The sequence below is a fragment of the Copadichromis virginalis genome, linkage group LG15, assembly GCF_057382275.1.
Source record: "Copadichromis virginalis isolate Kocher_CV1m ecotype Utaka linkage group LG15, C_Virginalis_male_GT1.1, whole genome shotgun sequence".
Classification (NCBI taxonomy): Eukaryota; Metazoa; Chordata; class Actinopteri; order Cichliformes; family Cichlidae; genus Copadichromis; species Copadichromis virginalis.
Genome location: NC_140632.1, coordinates 4471226 through 4487510, shown reverse-complemented (window position 1 = coordinate 4487510; position 16285 = coordinate 4471226). Strand labels below are relative to the sequence as shown.

Below are 16285 nucleotides of genomic sequence, written 5' to 3'. Positions count from 1 at the left end.
GTATGTAAATCACAAGATTGAACTTGTAGATGTCACTTCATGCCCTGTTTTCTTAACATACACATGAAAAAGTCTTCACAGAACTCTTTGAAAACAAAGTGATTCAATAGCTTGTAGAAGCACCTTTATAACAACAACTCTAATAAGTTTTCGTTTGACTTTATTAGACTCTCACACACACACCCGAAACTCTGGCTGATTGGGACCCACGCCCAGTTTCCCACCTTGGCTCAGGCGATTAGAGGATCATCAGGGGGTCCTTTTGTCCCTCTGTGGGGGGTCACTCCCACTAGGTTTATATCTGGGACTCTCCACCATTTGACCTTAGAACTGAAGAAGCTTCTCGGATGAGAGGTGAAACGTCTTCAAGCAACTTAAAGAAGTCCAGACGCTTTTCTTTGCAAGCTCCTTTGACTACGATGACCTGGATGACTGAGAACCTTCACAGACAGACTCTCACATTGTTGCAGAGGAATTTTGGCCCGCTTGTGTTTACAAAGTTGTTTTAGTTCATCAAAGTTTGTGAGCATCTGCTTATGCAGAACATTTCAATTGGTTTGAGGTCTAGACTTTCACTAGGTCACTGCAACACCCTGATTTTTTATTTTTCGGTCATTCAGTTAGAGATTTACTGCTGTGTTTGTGATCATTGTCCTGCTACATGACCCAATTTCAGCCAAGTCAGATGTAGAATACTTTGGTATACAGAGAAGCTCATGGTCAACTCAATGACTCCAAATGTCCATGTACTGTATCTGCAAAACAAGCAAAAAATCACGCCCCTCCATCACCATGCTTGACAGTTGGTATGAAGTGTCTGCGCTGATATACTGCATTTGGTTTTCACCAATAATCGTGGAATCATAATGGCCAAAATCTCCACTTTGTCCAAAAGACATAGTTCAAGACGTCTTGTGGTTGTCCAGATTGCAACTCTACACCCCTAATCTGTGCTGCCATATAAGAAAGAAGAGGCTTTCTTCCAGCAACCCTTCAAAAAAGCCATATTGTTGAAGTCTCGTGTTTCCAACTGTACTGTCATGACCTTCAACATTTAACATGCTAACAGGCCTGTAGAGTCTGAGCTGTGGTTCTTGGGGTTTTGCAGTTTCTCAGAGAATTGAGTGGTCTGACCCTGGGGTGAGTTTGCTGGGATGTTCACTCATATGAAGATTGTGTCATTGCGTTAACATAGACATGAATGCTCAAAACCGACAAACTACCAAAATTTCTGCTTTTATAGAGATTCTCACACTTGCAGCTGATCCATTAATCATATTTGACTGGCACCACCTGGCTACCATTTACCCTCTTAATTCCTGTAGAAGGGTGTACTTAATCTTTCACAGGACGGCATAGATTCCTGAAAAACCTTCACGACTGTATTCCATAGAATATGTCAAGTTAGGAGCGATATCCATCCTCTTTTGGGACAGACTGCCAAAAGACACCTTTTGTGTATTTCAGAAATACCAGCAGTTTGCAGCGGAGACCAGCTTACTGTTCAATAATCAAACCTTTATCACAAACTATAATATGTGGTAATCATAAAACATGTTTCCAAAGTAATGCTTAGATATGTTTTAAGAATTACTTTTCCTAGTCACTATCAAGTTAGTCATATGGTTCTTGCCAACAGAATAATTTAGAGATAATACACACCTCTCTGCTCGATAAAAGGAGACATATGAAAATGAACCAGGCAAAGCTAACAGACAGCTTTGATGCTACACATCATTAATACAAAATATATCATGAACACATAGGCAGCAATCACATTTGAGCTTCATTAAAGTGTCAAACTTGGCACGGGGGAACACAAAGCAACAGCTTCAGTCACGCAACCTACTTATCAATGAGTGATGTGTGCAGTGGATCAGCGAATATCAGCCTTTCATGAAAGATACAATTAAAATTTAGACTTCATGCTTTCATCACTCAGCACAAATCCAATAAGATGTCTGTCTCGGCACAACGTGTTTGTAATATTTAATGCGGGAAAGAAAGTGTCTGTATTCGCTAATGAGGCCTCAAAGAAAGAGTGGCGGGAAAATAAGATCCAGGTAGATATTAGTGCACGCAGACACGCAGAAATGTGTTAGATCAAACACTGACACATACATTACATTGATTGATTTATTGCAAGCTCTGTTTTCCCAAACTTTATGTTCAACTAAATTCTGGACGCTGTGTCGTTTTAATATTTGCCGCAGGGGCTTGTAAGCCAGCGGCGCTGTTGGGCAGAATGTAACAACAAACTAAGAAACACAACGCAAGAAAAATAAATTTGTGTTGCTGCAGCGATCACTGGCAGCCCCAAAACTCACCAGTTCAGCATCAATAATTTCAGCGGGAGTTCATATCTCGGCCTGCAGAGACAAAAAAGGACATACAGTTAGAAGGGGAGAGAATTTCATAAATAACAAAACCCTGAATGTGGACTTATTTGGCTGAGTTCTAAAACCCTGCTATACAATAGGAAGGTCAGGAGCTGAGATACAACCACACCCAGAGATGAACGCATCCCGATTCCCTCCACTTACTCCCTTGCCAGGGAAAACAAAGTTCAGACATGTTGAGCTCTGCGATGCAGCATATTTTCAACATATTACAACAACACTGGTCCTATCAGTCGCTGTGCCCACATTACCCGTCTGTTGGTCTGTTAGTCCATCTGGCTTTCAGGACTTCCACTTTCAAAGATCTCTTTGCAGGAGCACAAAAGAGAAAATAACGATTCTATAAATCATAGAACTGTTAAAACAAACTGACAGAGGTGGAGAAAGGTCAGTGACTCTAGACCAGGCCCTCCCAAGTCTAACAGAAACCATGGAGAGAAAGTGTGCTAGTCTTAGAAAAAAACTAACAAACAAACAGGCAATCAAGATATACAGTAAACTGCCACTGGATGGATTCCAAATCCAGTCCCGCTAGAATAAACCTCCAACCTTCGAGCAAATCGATATCATGCTGGCAAGAATAACGCTGTGAGAAAACAGACAGAGAAAAAAGAGATTTTTCTCCAGTTGGACCAAACCCTACAGCCAATCTCAAGCTTTCCACAGAGATACAAACACCCCGAAAGTTGATGCTGAGTAATGTCTGTCTTACACACATTTCATGGCCTAATCAAGTTCACATCCACAACAAAACAATGCCAGGCTTTGAAATGCTGTTTTAGTTTCATCCTTTTTCTTTCATACACTGTCTTTACATCCAAGACTTAAAATGTAGTTCAGCTTTTTCATTCTAAACTAACTTCTTATTGGCTTAACGCTTGCATATAATATACCAGTATACACCCTCAATCTGCCCAGTTTTACATTTTAAATAGAGCTAAATCTCCTCTGCACTGAACATATACATAATAATATGCTTAGTTACAAATTATCTCACAGCCATAAAAGTGTCCCTTCAATGTACTCGAGATACACCTGAACTTCAATTAAAAATGCTGGACTGGGAAGTCTGTCCTCACCAAATCAGCAGAAGCATCTACAGTGAGATTTAAAACCACATCCCAATATTTAAAAACCTTCATATAGGAGCTACAAATGCATAGCAGTGCAAGACTTCCTACATCCGTCTGGGCTGAAGATTCCCTCCACATGCATAAATAAAGTTCCTGGATCCAGATTGTGGTATTTTCTTGAGATCATCAAGACAATGTCTCTCAATTTCCAAAGAATTTCAGGATGAAACTCCAAAGGTAAACGGTAAAATGTAACACTTTGTTAATAACACTGTTATTAAACAGAGAAAGAACAAACTGAAGCAATTATATAACCTTGGCAGAAATAAAATGAAAAAAAAAAGTGGCAACATGCCATGGGATCCTCCTTCAAACTTGGCATGTTTGCTCAACTATAAACCCATAAAGTTATGTTTATCTTGAATGGTTGGGATACCATCAACTGGGCTACAGCTTTCAGGAAACCAGCATAGCACATGCAAAGTACTCAAAACTTGGTCTGAGTACTTCAGTCTGTAGTTCCTGCTACAGTAGCTGCCTGCAGGACATATGGACAAGGTGAAAATAACACCAGCTTTACTATCAAGGCTGATAAACGTTAAAGAGTACCAGTGATAACAGAAGCTGGCAAACTGGAGTCACTTTTGTTCTAATCGGTAAAACTAACAATGATGGTTAACAATTTAGATCAAGTGAAGAATTTGCAAATATAACAAGGTTTATCCCGCAAGCTGTGACGATGCAGCCAAACTCTTAAGCTTCTTAGTCCACCTCTATTCATCAAAATGCTTCGCAGTCCGGGTTTAAGCCTCAGGTAAGGGATTGTTATTGTGCGAGGGAGGGTAATGTTTGCCTCCGTAATCGCCAGTCAAACGTTTATGTGGCAGTGTCAATAAGCCAGAGCAGAATTTGTTTTTCTTTACATAATGGAGGCGATGTTTCACAGGCTGCAGAGGACGTCGCCTGGAAGGAGGGAGTGGGAGGCAACCTTCTGAGGGTTTCACAATAACGGGGACTGACGCACTCTTTGCTGCCTGACCACAGCTATCTTGATGGTCGATTTAATATGCACTAGTAGACACCTGTGCAGCAATTTCCCCCCCAAAAAGAAAACGGATGCAGTATGCAAATAAGCGCTGCAGAGCAAGTTGGTGAGAGCAGGGGGAACAGCTGATGCAACAAGTTTGTTTCTACACTCATTCTTAAGTTAATGTTAGGGGGAAAATAATACTTTATACGGTGCAAACAAGTCTACACAGCCCCCCCCCCCCACACACACACACACCTCACCCCCTTCCACACACACAGGCACATGTCATTCCTGAACAAATATCACTCTGCCTCCGGGGTGTAACGGATAAAACTGGTTTTGGAAATGAAAATGAAGAACCTGCTGAGTTTCGGCTGTCATTTGCTCTGGTTTCAAGGAAAGCTGCTGATTACATCTTCCCCTATCAAAAATAGATTGTTTAAAATCCAAAGAGCACACCGTGAATGATTTCACACACAAATTATGACATTTGATCACCCATGCAACTATTTTTATGATACTTTAACACCGTTGTGCTGATTGATTAAACACTGGCATTACGGGCACACGAAAAACACTGTTTTCTAGTTGGCGTAACGGTGAATCAATGACACCTTGCAAAGCTGGGATGGATGCATGCATGGCAAGCTGCAGCTACCACACTAGCAGCAAACAGACTGAGAATGCACCAGTTCTGCATGTTAAATTTACATTATCATACAAATCTCGCAGGGCATTAAGCTCCAAATATGTAGTGCAATAAACCAAAAAGCACCCATTAGAGTAAATGCAAGAAATAAAATCTCGGGTTTGTTGGTTGACTTTTATGGCCACTGTGCAGTGTGCACTGTGCTTGTCATCGGCTGGCTTCTGCTCTGTCCCGCTACAGCTAGCTCCGCTGGCTAGCCTCACAGCCGTTGGAAACGTCAATAAGCCCCGCATTTCATCAGGTTTTCAAGCCGCGGCGGCTCTCTGCAGTCCCGTATTCACCTAGCAGAGAGCTCACCGAGCAAAGCTGGAGTGAATTCGATAATAAAAACCAAAAGGTCTATTTAAATGCGTCTGCCTAGCTAGCTAGCAAATGCTATTGCTTCCAGCTGTGTGTGTATGTGTGTTTGACAGAGTGAGGCAGCGAGAGGATGTCTGACTGATGAGAGCAGGATTTGGAGAGTGCCGCTGAGAGCTAGCGTGATGGAGTTTTAATGAAGGGTCCAGCGTCCGTCTGGCAGCAAAACAAACACATTAAATTGAACTCAGTCTGGTGCACGTTTAACCGAGCAGCCCTTAACCTAAGACGCGGTAAACTCTGACTGTTCTCTCGGCAGCAATCAGAAAGCTTTATGTGTGTTTCTTACGTGGTTTCGCGGTTGGAGATGGAGAGGGGGTTTAATCCGACGGCGGAGAGAAAATGATGCTGTGCAGGGTCCGGGTAGGGATTTTCTGTCTCCGCCTGTCTGCGTGTCTTCCAGCTGCTGCTGCTCTATCCCGTCTCCCTCCGACTGTCTACTCTGCCTCCCTCCCGCCGGAGTGTCCCGGTGTTCTTGTACCACTCGCCCTCCAGTGGAGAATGAACGGTGCTGATGCGCGCTGATTAGGAACCCCTCTTCAGACGGGCAGCCCTCCCCATCCCCTCCCACACCCACCACTACACACTGCACTCACACCTAACGTGCCTGCGCGCGAATGGGTGTGTGCGTGCGTGTGCGATCGCGCGGTGGCGTGCGTGTAAATGAGTGAATGAGTGTGCTTTGGGTTAACGGAGTGAGTCATCCGGTAGAACCAGATCCAGCTCCGCCCCCGTTTTCTAACAGCTGACTACTGTAGCCGCCATGCGTTGATAAAGACAAACAGTGCCCCCCCTCCTCCCTTTGTAGTCTAAAAGTCTAAAGTCTAAAATAATGAGCTCAGAATTTAGATGTAAGTATGTAAGCAATCCCAGGGGGACAAAAGTTGAGGCTTCAAAGTGCTCTATATGCTTTATTTCACAAAGTTTTTTCTATGCTTTGCTGTGTATGATGTCAAGGAAGAGGGGATGGGCTTAATATGATCAGACACACAGCTCTGACTGTAAACACAGAAGCTCCATCCACCTCTTATTTAAATCCTCTGTTTACAAGCAGCAGTAAGAAGAAAGTTGACTCAAATAAAGATGTGAAGAGTGTAACCGAAGACAATATCAAAAAGGTTATTTTTAAGGTTAAGTTTAAGAAAGCTACAGGACACTTTCGGTAGCTTTCAGAGGCCTATTCCTGCCTCCAAGGACCCATTAAGTGGACACTGTTTTCAAAATTAATTATTGTATGACAATCAGTCTCCTAAATGGTACAAAAGCAACTACAGCCACTCCATCATTAGAGGAAAAAATAGTCGGCAGTCTCTGAGCTTCAGAGACTAAATGGGCCAAAAATGATGACAGAAGTATAGTGAGGAAAACCCTGCAAACCAAGGGCACTGTGTCTTTCCTCATCCCTCTAAATGGGACATTTTTAGGTTTTAGGACATGGTCTGATAGTTTAACAATGGTACGGATAATATTAGAGTCACAATCCGAATTTGATCCAGCCTAGATTAAGGCAAAGTTCAGTGTTAACATTACATTCATAACTTTGGGATTAAGGTTGTGTTATGATAGTTGAGGGAAAGTGGAGAGAGCTAAGATTATATTTGGGGGCCAAGGAGTGGAGGCAGTCAGTGATTAGCATTTCACTCGCTCACTCAAACATTCACATCAGTTTCTGCTTGTGTTTTTGTGCCTATGTAACTATGTATGTGTGTGTGTTTGTGTGTGAGTGAGTGAGAGAGAGCTCAGTGTACCTTAGCCAGCATCCTGCGGTCTTCTCCTCTCTGTCCTGGTGTTACAGGACACCTCCTCCTCCTTCTCTTCGTCCCCGCAGCAGATGGACAGACGCAGAGCGATATTATTCCTGGGAGTTTGGAGGGGCGTCTCTGTTTTTATAACCCAGAGAATCTTATTAAAAAGCTGCTCTCCTTCCGTCCTGAACTTGAGGTTAATTAGCTCACTTCCTAGTTGCCGACATGCACCGAGGCCTCTGAATGGTCACAGTGGTTGTTATGGACGACTAGGCTTGTCTTATCTCTGGCTGCCTGTGGGGATTCTGCTGTGGAGCTGAGACTAAGAAGGGCACAGTATTTATGTAGTGTGGAAAACACATACACTGGCAGCACGTACAAATGTAATAGAGACAGCCGAAAAGTCACCCACACAAGCACACTGACACAGTGAGCACAGACGTACACAGACTCACACGGGAGACTCCACCAACGCTCACACAATGTGTAACAAGTTTTTTGGTTTTGTTTTGTTTTTTTGTAAATGTGCTAAAGATGAAAAAATAAGTGTTACCACTGGACATTCAGGAAATGGAGTGATTAGATATTACTGCAGTTGCATCCAAGTGCAAACAATAATAATTCTGCCCATAGGTCTATGGATGCAGCCTAAGATTCATTTGACTTTTGAGGCAGAGGAAAAGCCAAACTAGATGGGTGTTGATCCAAACATGGCTATGGACATCTACATGCATGCAACCCTACTATGCATGTTTTTGCATAATAGTTCTATATGACTTCTCCTGTTATCCAGCCATGGCAGGTTTTCTGTTAGGGTTACTTCAGAGATGTTCCTAAACTGCAGGTACCCCCACTGCCAAAAACGTCCTGTTGTGTAGACACTGCTTTTAGATATAAACTGTACATAAAAGATTGCCTTAAACCTGCATTATTTCAAATGGCCAGCAGGTGGCAACTGCTCTGATTGCCGTGTTTGGGAAAATTACCCTACTGTTCAGTTGATCTGTGATCTCAGCTAACACTTTCCTGATGTGTTTATCAGCTCACTATCTGGTTTAAATTCTTATTTAACGCAACGGGATGTTTATTTTGCAATTTATGGCCACACGTAAAGTAAAATAGACAACAGAGCAGGGTACGCTTTAGGGCGAGCTAGCTAGAACCACCACTTCCTCAACTTGTGTTGCTCAAAATTGTAAATAGCGACAGCTATAATGATCAAGCCGTGGCTTCAAGGTAGGTTCAAAAACAAGTGGTTAATGTCACTGTGGATACGCCCATTTTTTTAAACCTGCAGCATCAGGTACCTGATAACGGCCACTGCCTACCACAACAACCATGGTGTCTCTGAGTAGCACTGAGCAAGGCTGTCTTGTAAAGTATTTTCCATGTAGGACAGAAGAAAAAGACTTTATTAGTTCTTATTTCAATTGTGACATAATCAATACCAGATTTCTAATACAATTTTGAGTTTATTGTTTTGAAGCAGGTAAATTGAAGCCAATTTCATTACAATGCCATTAATAGGAAGTGAACAGTCTATTTATAGGCAGGCTGTGTTGTTACCTGGGAGATAACAGGAAGCAGGTCATCAAGGCTTCCCCTGCCTGCCCATTACCTTGAGTGTGACAACCCCACCAGCCTACAGTGCACAAATACCCGTCACAGATGCTTCCAAACATACTCTGTAACTGGGTTTCAGACACTGATTCATCTTTTAAAAGAAAGCAGTGACACCATTAAGCTGTTTCCAACACAATTTTTGTTCTTTTTTTGCCTTTGCTGAGTTACGGACTGTGGGTTCAAGACACTTCAAGAAAAAAACGTAACTACCGGGAATCCCCCCCCAAAACACCAACTCAGGATTGGTTTCACCACTGAAACCAGGAAGGATTAATATAATGTATGTAACTGTAACACATTACATACATAGACATGAAATCTGTAAGATGTAACAATAAAAAAACAAACCAACACAATATTAAGTTCAGCACAACAAATCAAAAGACACACAACTCCACTCCAGCAAAGTACAATAATAGCCACATTTATTGTAATTACAAGCAAGTTCCCTTTACACTAGATTTTTTTTCTCAGCTTCATGTTTTAACCTTCGTGTCATACGTACATTTACATTTCCAGAGTGCATACACTGATGAGAAGGGGGGGGGGGGGGGGGTAGTCTGTTAAATAAAGTGGTTCAAGACATAAAAGAAAACAAAAAATGTCTCTCTTGCCTTTATGAGTCACATGTTAAATACTTCTCATTACAAGCATTACTCAGTAGTGGTACTGTACTAAAAAGTGCACACGGTCTATTCAATACCAGACAGCTTCATATATTATTATATAATGGCAATTTTAACAATGATGCATTTCACACATTCAACATCAAACAAGGCAAACCCATTCAAAAGGCACAGGACTCTCACATCGATATCATCTTTAAAAAAAAAAGAAGGTATTTGTACTTACATGTCAGGCAATCCTTCACTTTCAACTCTTTTTCTAAAAGGAAAATCAGCTGAAATATGATTCGATATCAAATGGCACACCCATGGTGGCACTGGGCGGAAGAAAGTTTTAAAAAAAACTTAATGAATTAGCACAGTTCACATGTTACAGGGGGGAGGAGTCCAGTTATTCATAGGTTCATGTTAACGCTGGTGTTCTGCAGATATAAACTGAGCACCTGATTGAAAATAATGCAACCATTTCCCCACAGTTTCCCCGCTTTAGACTCCAATCGTGGGTAAATAATAATAAAAATAATGACGATGCCCGAGGGGGACGTATTTTCTGTGGGCATTCTCTGTGTGTATTGTGCACACAAGGTTTCCCTGTAAGTACAAAGGGAACCAGTTAAGAGGAAGGCCGCTTCAACAAACTACAACAGGATCCTCTTCTGTTTGAATGTCCTGGTTTGTTTTAGTCAAGGGGGCAAAGGTAAAGAATACAATGAGCAATCTGTGAGCAGGAGCCGGCTAGCGTTGCATCTAGAGAACAGGGTGTGTCATTACTTACTTTAGTCCTGTTCAGCTTATTCCGCAGTGATGCATCAAGCCACACTGAGCCCACTGTTTTGCAGGTTAAGTTTAAATGTTTCAGAGAAAATAGATTTACATTAATAAACATCTCTGCTACAGAGCTACTTGTTAACATTTACAGTTGTTCAAATACATGCAGACACTGTACAAATAAACGTTCCCTTCTTGTCCTCTTTGGACAGAATCGTCCACAAACTTGTTAAAAAAACCCCAAAACAAATACGAGGCAGAACAAAGAAAGAATGGCAGATAATTTTTTAAGAATATTTCCAAATTTCACAAAAAAAAACCCCAAAAGAAATTATTTTAAAAAACAAAACAAAAAGGAAATTAGCAGCAACGCATAGGCTTAGTTCTGTGAGAACAAACTCAAGAACCAGCAAGCCACCAGTGCCTCTGGGTTAAAGTAAGAGAGGGTTTAGTGAGCCTTCAGTGCAAATATGTAAAGGTGAATTTAAATCTTATAGAGACGGAAGCTTTAAAGGCTGGATATATAATGACTTCTTTACAGTACACTCCATTTAAAATCCACTGTGAAGTGAATACCAACCCTTGGCACGACACGCCTCTCTGATCAGCACTACTGCAAACATCGTGATAATAAAAATAATAAAAAGAAACTACTCTCTCTCTGTGCAATAGTTCAAGTAAGTTATTTCCTGCAAATAGTTAGTGTTTCCTAACACCTCCTGTGGCCGTACCGAAAGAGACGACAACGTACAGGTAACATACAAATACACAAAAGGTTATTATTTACATGAAAAACAGGTGTCTGGACAAGACTGCACTCTACGCAGAGAGGACCGCTACTCACCAATTCAGGCTCAGATTTGACCTAATCCTCCCACTGGTTACAATTAGGACCAAAGTGGCAGTCTCATCCTAGAATCTGTGTCCATAACCACGTCCACCAGTCAGTGTCCCAAAGGGTCAAGGTTAAATCTCTAGAGCGGGGTTTCGTAGACTCGTTCCGACGACCCCTCCTCCGTGTCGTCCTCTGACTGCGACGCCTTGTGGTTCAGCTTCTCTGCTGTCGACGAGGAAACGAGGTTTCCATGGATGCTGTCGTCGCTCAGCTTGGCCTTGCTGCTGTCCTGAACAAACTCTTGGATTTCCACAGGTAGCCGGCGAAATTTGTCCTGGTACTCCTGGTCCAGATCGCTCTGTAACTGCAGAGGAAGAAAATCAAACATCAACCAAGAATCCGTAAATGAAGAAAATTTAATGATGTCAGTGTGGTCCAACAACCAATTCTGGTAAATGGACTGGTTCTTATATGGCCCTTTACACATCTTGCCAACTTGTTTTTTCCACATGCAGTGCAGAGTAGATAACAATTATCAGCAATGTAGTGTTCAGTATCTTGCTAGGGACTGTGACATTTTTGCAGATGAATAGAAACCACCAACCGAGTTCGACCTACAGCTCTTTGAGGTTTGATCAGCAGGTGGATGGGATTGCTTTGCCTGAGATGATACTATATTACTGAAAATAAGAAGAGTAATAGGTCTCTCCTAAAGTTTCTGGAGATGTCACAAAATGGAAGAAGTCTGTTTCTTTAATTTTTATATATTTTCAGTAGAGATTCATTAACTTTCTGTGTTTCCTGTTTGGTGTACAGTGGAGATTTTTTTTGACCTACTTGTCTGGAAATGCTGCAGATCACGGCTAGGGTGAACCAAACAGTAATGTTGTGGGACCAAAACAATGAGCTGGATGAGCTGAGGGGAAGTTGCATAACAATTCTCTGCGGGGTTATCAGTATGAGCGACCTCATTAGAGCAGCTTTAAAGTTTTCACCCTTTACAGCAACCTTAACAATCAGTGTCTACACTGGATTGTAAGTGCTTGGATACAGTAGGTGCTGCAGTTATTTCCATGCCTCTTATCTAAAGACTATAATAACATGAATCATGCCTATTTCCATAACACAGCCTGAACAAAAAGGCTCAATGCTGAACATCAGATAGGGACCGTGACATTCTGCACTGAATAGGCACCTTGATCTCCTGAGGCAGACCAGGATCCCGACAATATCCATGTACTGTATCCGCCCTGCCCTCACTGAGAAACAGAAAGGAGAAGCTGTTTTCTCCGAGGCATAGACGCCCCCAATGATTACAGATGACAAGATTGTATTCATGTCATTGCGAGCCAATAATTGCTGTAATGCTGATTTCTGTTTAACTACTCGGCTGGCTCCCACGGGAGAGCAGTAATTAAAAGAAACGCTGCTAAGATGAATGGTGTCAAAGTCTCACAGCTCGGTACAGTCACGTCAGCACAATGCGAGATCGAAAGTACCTGAGTCCCACCAAGACTTAGCAGGGATCAATATTTTGTCTTAGAGATACTGGTCCCTGCTGTTGAGTGAATGAGGGGCCCCACTACAGACTGACAGCATCCAGCATCTAACTAGAAAAAAATACAAATGCACGTCTCACCTGAATGAATGGAAGCAAATATTGCTGCGACAAAACTGAGAGATATATTCATCTTGCAGGAACTTCAGGCAGAATAAACTGCTGAACACAAAGCCGTACTCTCCTGTGATAGATTCACCTGCAGTACACCCCTCCATCCCCCCTTCCCCCCCAATCCCCAGACATACAGTCATTATAGCGGCGACCAGAAAATTCACAGCTGGCAAACTGCACAAATGAATATCTGAAAAAATATTTGCAAGAATAGCCAAGAATGGGAGAGACGGAGAGAGCAGAGGAGTCCGGATGAAGGTCAAGGACTCCCATGCTTCTCTTGACTTTACAATTTTCTGCCCTCTCCACTTCACGAGATGGCACATCCATTTCATTTGAGAGCCCTTCATAGCTAAATGAGAAAACCTGATTGTTACAAAGTGCTCGCCTTCACAGCACTTTGAAGCATCGCCATAATATAAATTAAACTGATATTATTTTGTTTAGTCTCTGGATGGTTATCACACCTAGGGGCACTAATTTTGGGTGCAATCCTAAAATCTTGGGACTGAAAATGTGTTTTTTTTTTTTACGTCTACTCTAGTTGAGACAACACATTAAATGGTAAAAGTTGCAAACAGAGCTGCAGAAGCTTACTGCAGTGCCCCGTGCTGTTAGAGCTGGGCGATAGAACGATAACGATATGTATCGCGATATAACTTTTACTCGATAGAGAAATTAAGCTATCGCGATAGACTTCGCCGCTCTTGTCCTCTTAAAATAAAAAATAAATTAAAAAAAAAAAGGTCAGCCAATCCAAACTAAGTAGCGCAGAGCCGAACCAATCACAGCCGCAGCGTCACGTCGCGTGACTTGTTACGTACAGCACAAGTGCCAAGCGCATGTGTGTTTGTTTGGGAAGCAGGCAGTGGGTAATAATAATAATAATAATACTAATAATGGATTGGATTTATATAGCGCTTTTCAAGGCACCCAAAGCGCTTTACAATGCCACTATTCATTCACTCTCACATTCATACACTGGTGGAGGCAAGCTACGGTTGTAGCCACAGCTGCCCTGGGTAATGGAGCCAGCGCGTAATGGAGGAAATGAGTGTGCCGACTAGAAAAATCTACCGAGCGTGACCGAAGAGAAAACAGATGACGGTTCCAATGCCGGAGAGATTGTCGAACGGAAGAGCCATAGAAGTTCCGTAGTGTGAAGGTATTTCGGCTATTTCAAGTCTGACAAAAAACAGAGTAGCATGCACTGCAAATTGTGCCGAAAGCAAGTCTGGAAATACAATAAACTGGTGCATGCGTCACACTGTGCGCCACGTTATTGTTTCGGTGAAATGAATTTCTACAATACTGTTAATTCTACTCTCTGCAGTGTTTAAATGCTTACATATACACACAGTTACTGTCCCTCCACACATACGACTCGGTTCTGCTTCTATGCCCCAGCTTTGTTTACTTTTTCCCACCGAGGCTTCTAGACTTCTGATTGGCCAACATTTCTGCACGGTTAGGAATCTAGCGCCACCTGCTGCTTTGGCATGTTCATAGCAGCGTTTTCCTTCATTTCTGCCTTTATGTGTGGACGGGATTATTTTTTAAAACGAAAACGGAAAATCTCCGTTTTCAAAAACACCCGTGTACGTGTGGACGTAGCCTCAGTCTCTGACTGGAAGCGCTAATTCGTCATTCGGCTTTTGTCAGACTAAAGTAACTGTTAAAACTGTTTGAAAAGCTCAGCTATACAACAAGGAGAGATTGAGAATTTCCTTTTAGTTCTCAGTTTATTTGATACTGACAAAAGTTAGTTTTGTCTGTTCTTCTGTAAAACAAACTAAGATTTATTTTTAGAATTAATATTTTGTTTCTAAGTGGAACTGACAATTTAGTCTGTTTTTGTTTGTTCTGTTTTGAAACTTAAACGCTTTAGCGGCTGCCTTTTGTGTAGTTTGCAATATTTGCCTTTATTTATCTGAAAAAGTCTCATGTTCCTTAAGTACATCTACCCTGTTGAACTTATTATGGGAAATAAATATTTAAATAAAAACAAGCTGCTGATTATTTCACATTTTACTTGTGAGCAACGGCACATTTAAATCTTACAAATATAGTTATTTGGCTTATATCGTGATAGATATCGTTATCGCCTGAAATGAAAAAACATATCGTGATATGAAAAAATCTCATATCGCCCAGCTCTACGTGCTGTGTAAATTAAGTTGCAAAAATAGATGTCTGGTATTCAGTAGTAATAGCTCACTTTCTCAGTCTGCTGCCATGTTATCTAAACTTAGTTATCTAATTTTAGGGGTGGATTTTAACCTGTCTCCACTGAAATTCACAGACCGATGATGCTTAATGCATAGAAACCACTTTTTTCTCTCCATTTAGTTGAAATGATCGTTGTTACAGATCTGTATGTAAAAATCTATCAGCCAGGTAACTCAACTGCATCTGTGCCTCATTGTTTGAAATTAAGGAAGCTCTGCAGTTGTCTCTTTCTGATGTTTTTGAGTGGCAAAACAGAGCCTGCTCCCCCCGCACCACCAAGCAGAGCATTTCAAGGTCACCTTCTCAGAGAGATGCCTCCCTGGCTCCTCCATCCCTCTCTCACTCTAATCTTTCTTTCTCTGCCTTTCTCTTCTCTCTCCGTGGGTCTCACAGAGCAGCCATCCAACACATCAAAACCAGATGGCTAAAGATGCACCACGGCTCCCCCCCCCCTGCTCTTCACTGCGCATGACCTACTTAGGGGTGGGACAGCCTGCTCGCCCTGTGTGCTTGCATGTGTGTTTGTGCATGTGCAGTCTTTTTTTTATACCCTGCCTGCTGAGGCACAAACACCCTCTGATTAAATCTGTCATCTTTTCTCCCATCTGATGACACCCTGGTTCATGAGAACGGGGAGGTGGGAGCAGAGGGCAGAGAAGTCTGAAGGGTGCCAGCCACTTCTGAGAAACATGTGAGCGCATGGCGTGCGCGCGGGGGTGTGTGCGTGTAATCAGAAGCAAAGGGCCGTCTGTTAGAGTGATGAGACGAGAGATGAAGACAGCCGTTTCCTTTTACCAAAAGGAACAGTCTATGAATGAATGACAGAAAGATGGATGGATTAGGGAAGAAGGAGGGAGAACTGTGGTATTTTCAGAGTTTCTTGTGATCTGTGGCTTCCAGCTGATATCTTATCAGCCTGGCAGAGGAGAAATCACAGGAGTTTAGTACACAGAGAGAAGACGTGATTGAAATCTACTCCTCAGGCTTAATGGATTTGGGAGAGGGAAGTTTTGGATAATCAAAATTTGGAATTCCTATGGTGACAAGTAAATTCCAGGTCTGGTTAAAAGATATAGTTCTTTTGAAATCATAAGCAACCATGATCAAATGCTCTGTGTGCTCACGCTCGATCACATTTATGTACGTGTGGTCCAGCTTCGGTTTGGACACCCTAACCAGCAGGAGCTAGAGTTCTCCAGCCAGCTTTTAAATCTGTATC

At 42.1% G+C, this 16285-nt stretch overlaps 2 protein-coding genes across 6 annotated transcripts in view; both read right to left on the bottom strand.

The window, feature by feature from the left end:
• plcb4b (phospholipase C, beta 4b) overlaps positions 1-6137 on the bottom strand; it is a 76410-nt gene extending 70273 nt beyond the window's left edge. For 3 of the 4 annotated variants that reach the window (XM_085431426.1, XM_085431425.1, XM_085431429.1), the window contains exons 1-2: positions 5858-6137; positions 2328-2369 (exon numbers count right to left, since the gene is read on the bottom strand). The gene's annotated coding sequence lies outside the window, so the exon portion shown is untranslated. The remainder of the gene's footprint in view (positions 1-2327; positions 2370-5857) is intronic. The other variant, XM_085431430.1, reaches the window with a different exon arrangement.
• A 3207-nt stretch (positions 6138-9344) lies between these two features.
• Positions 9345-16285, bottom strand: part of plcb1l (phospholipase C beta 1-like) — a 128620-nt gene continuing 121679 nt past the window's right edge. For both annotated transcript variants that reach the window (XM_085431423.1, XM_085431424.1), the window contains one exon: positions 9345-11529. In XM_085431423.1, the coding sequence (XP_085287549.1) occupies positions 11297-11529 (233 nt within the window). In that variant the 3' untranslated portion in view covers positions 9345-11296. The remainder of the gene's footprint in view (positions 11530-16285) is intronic.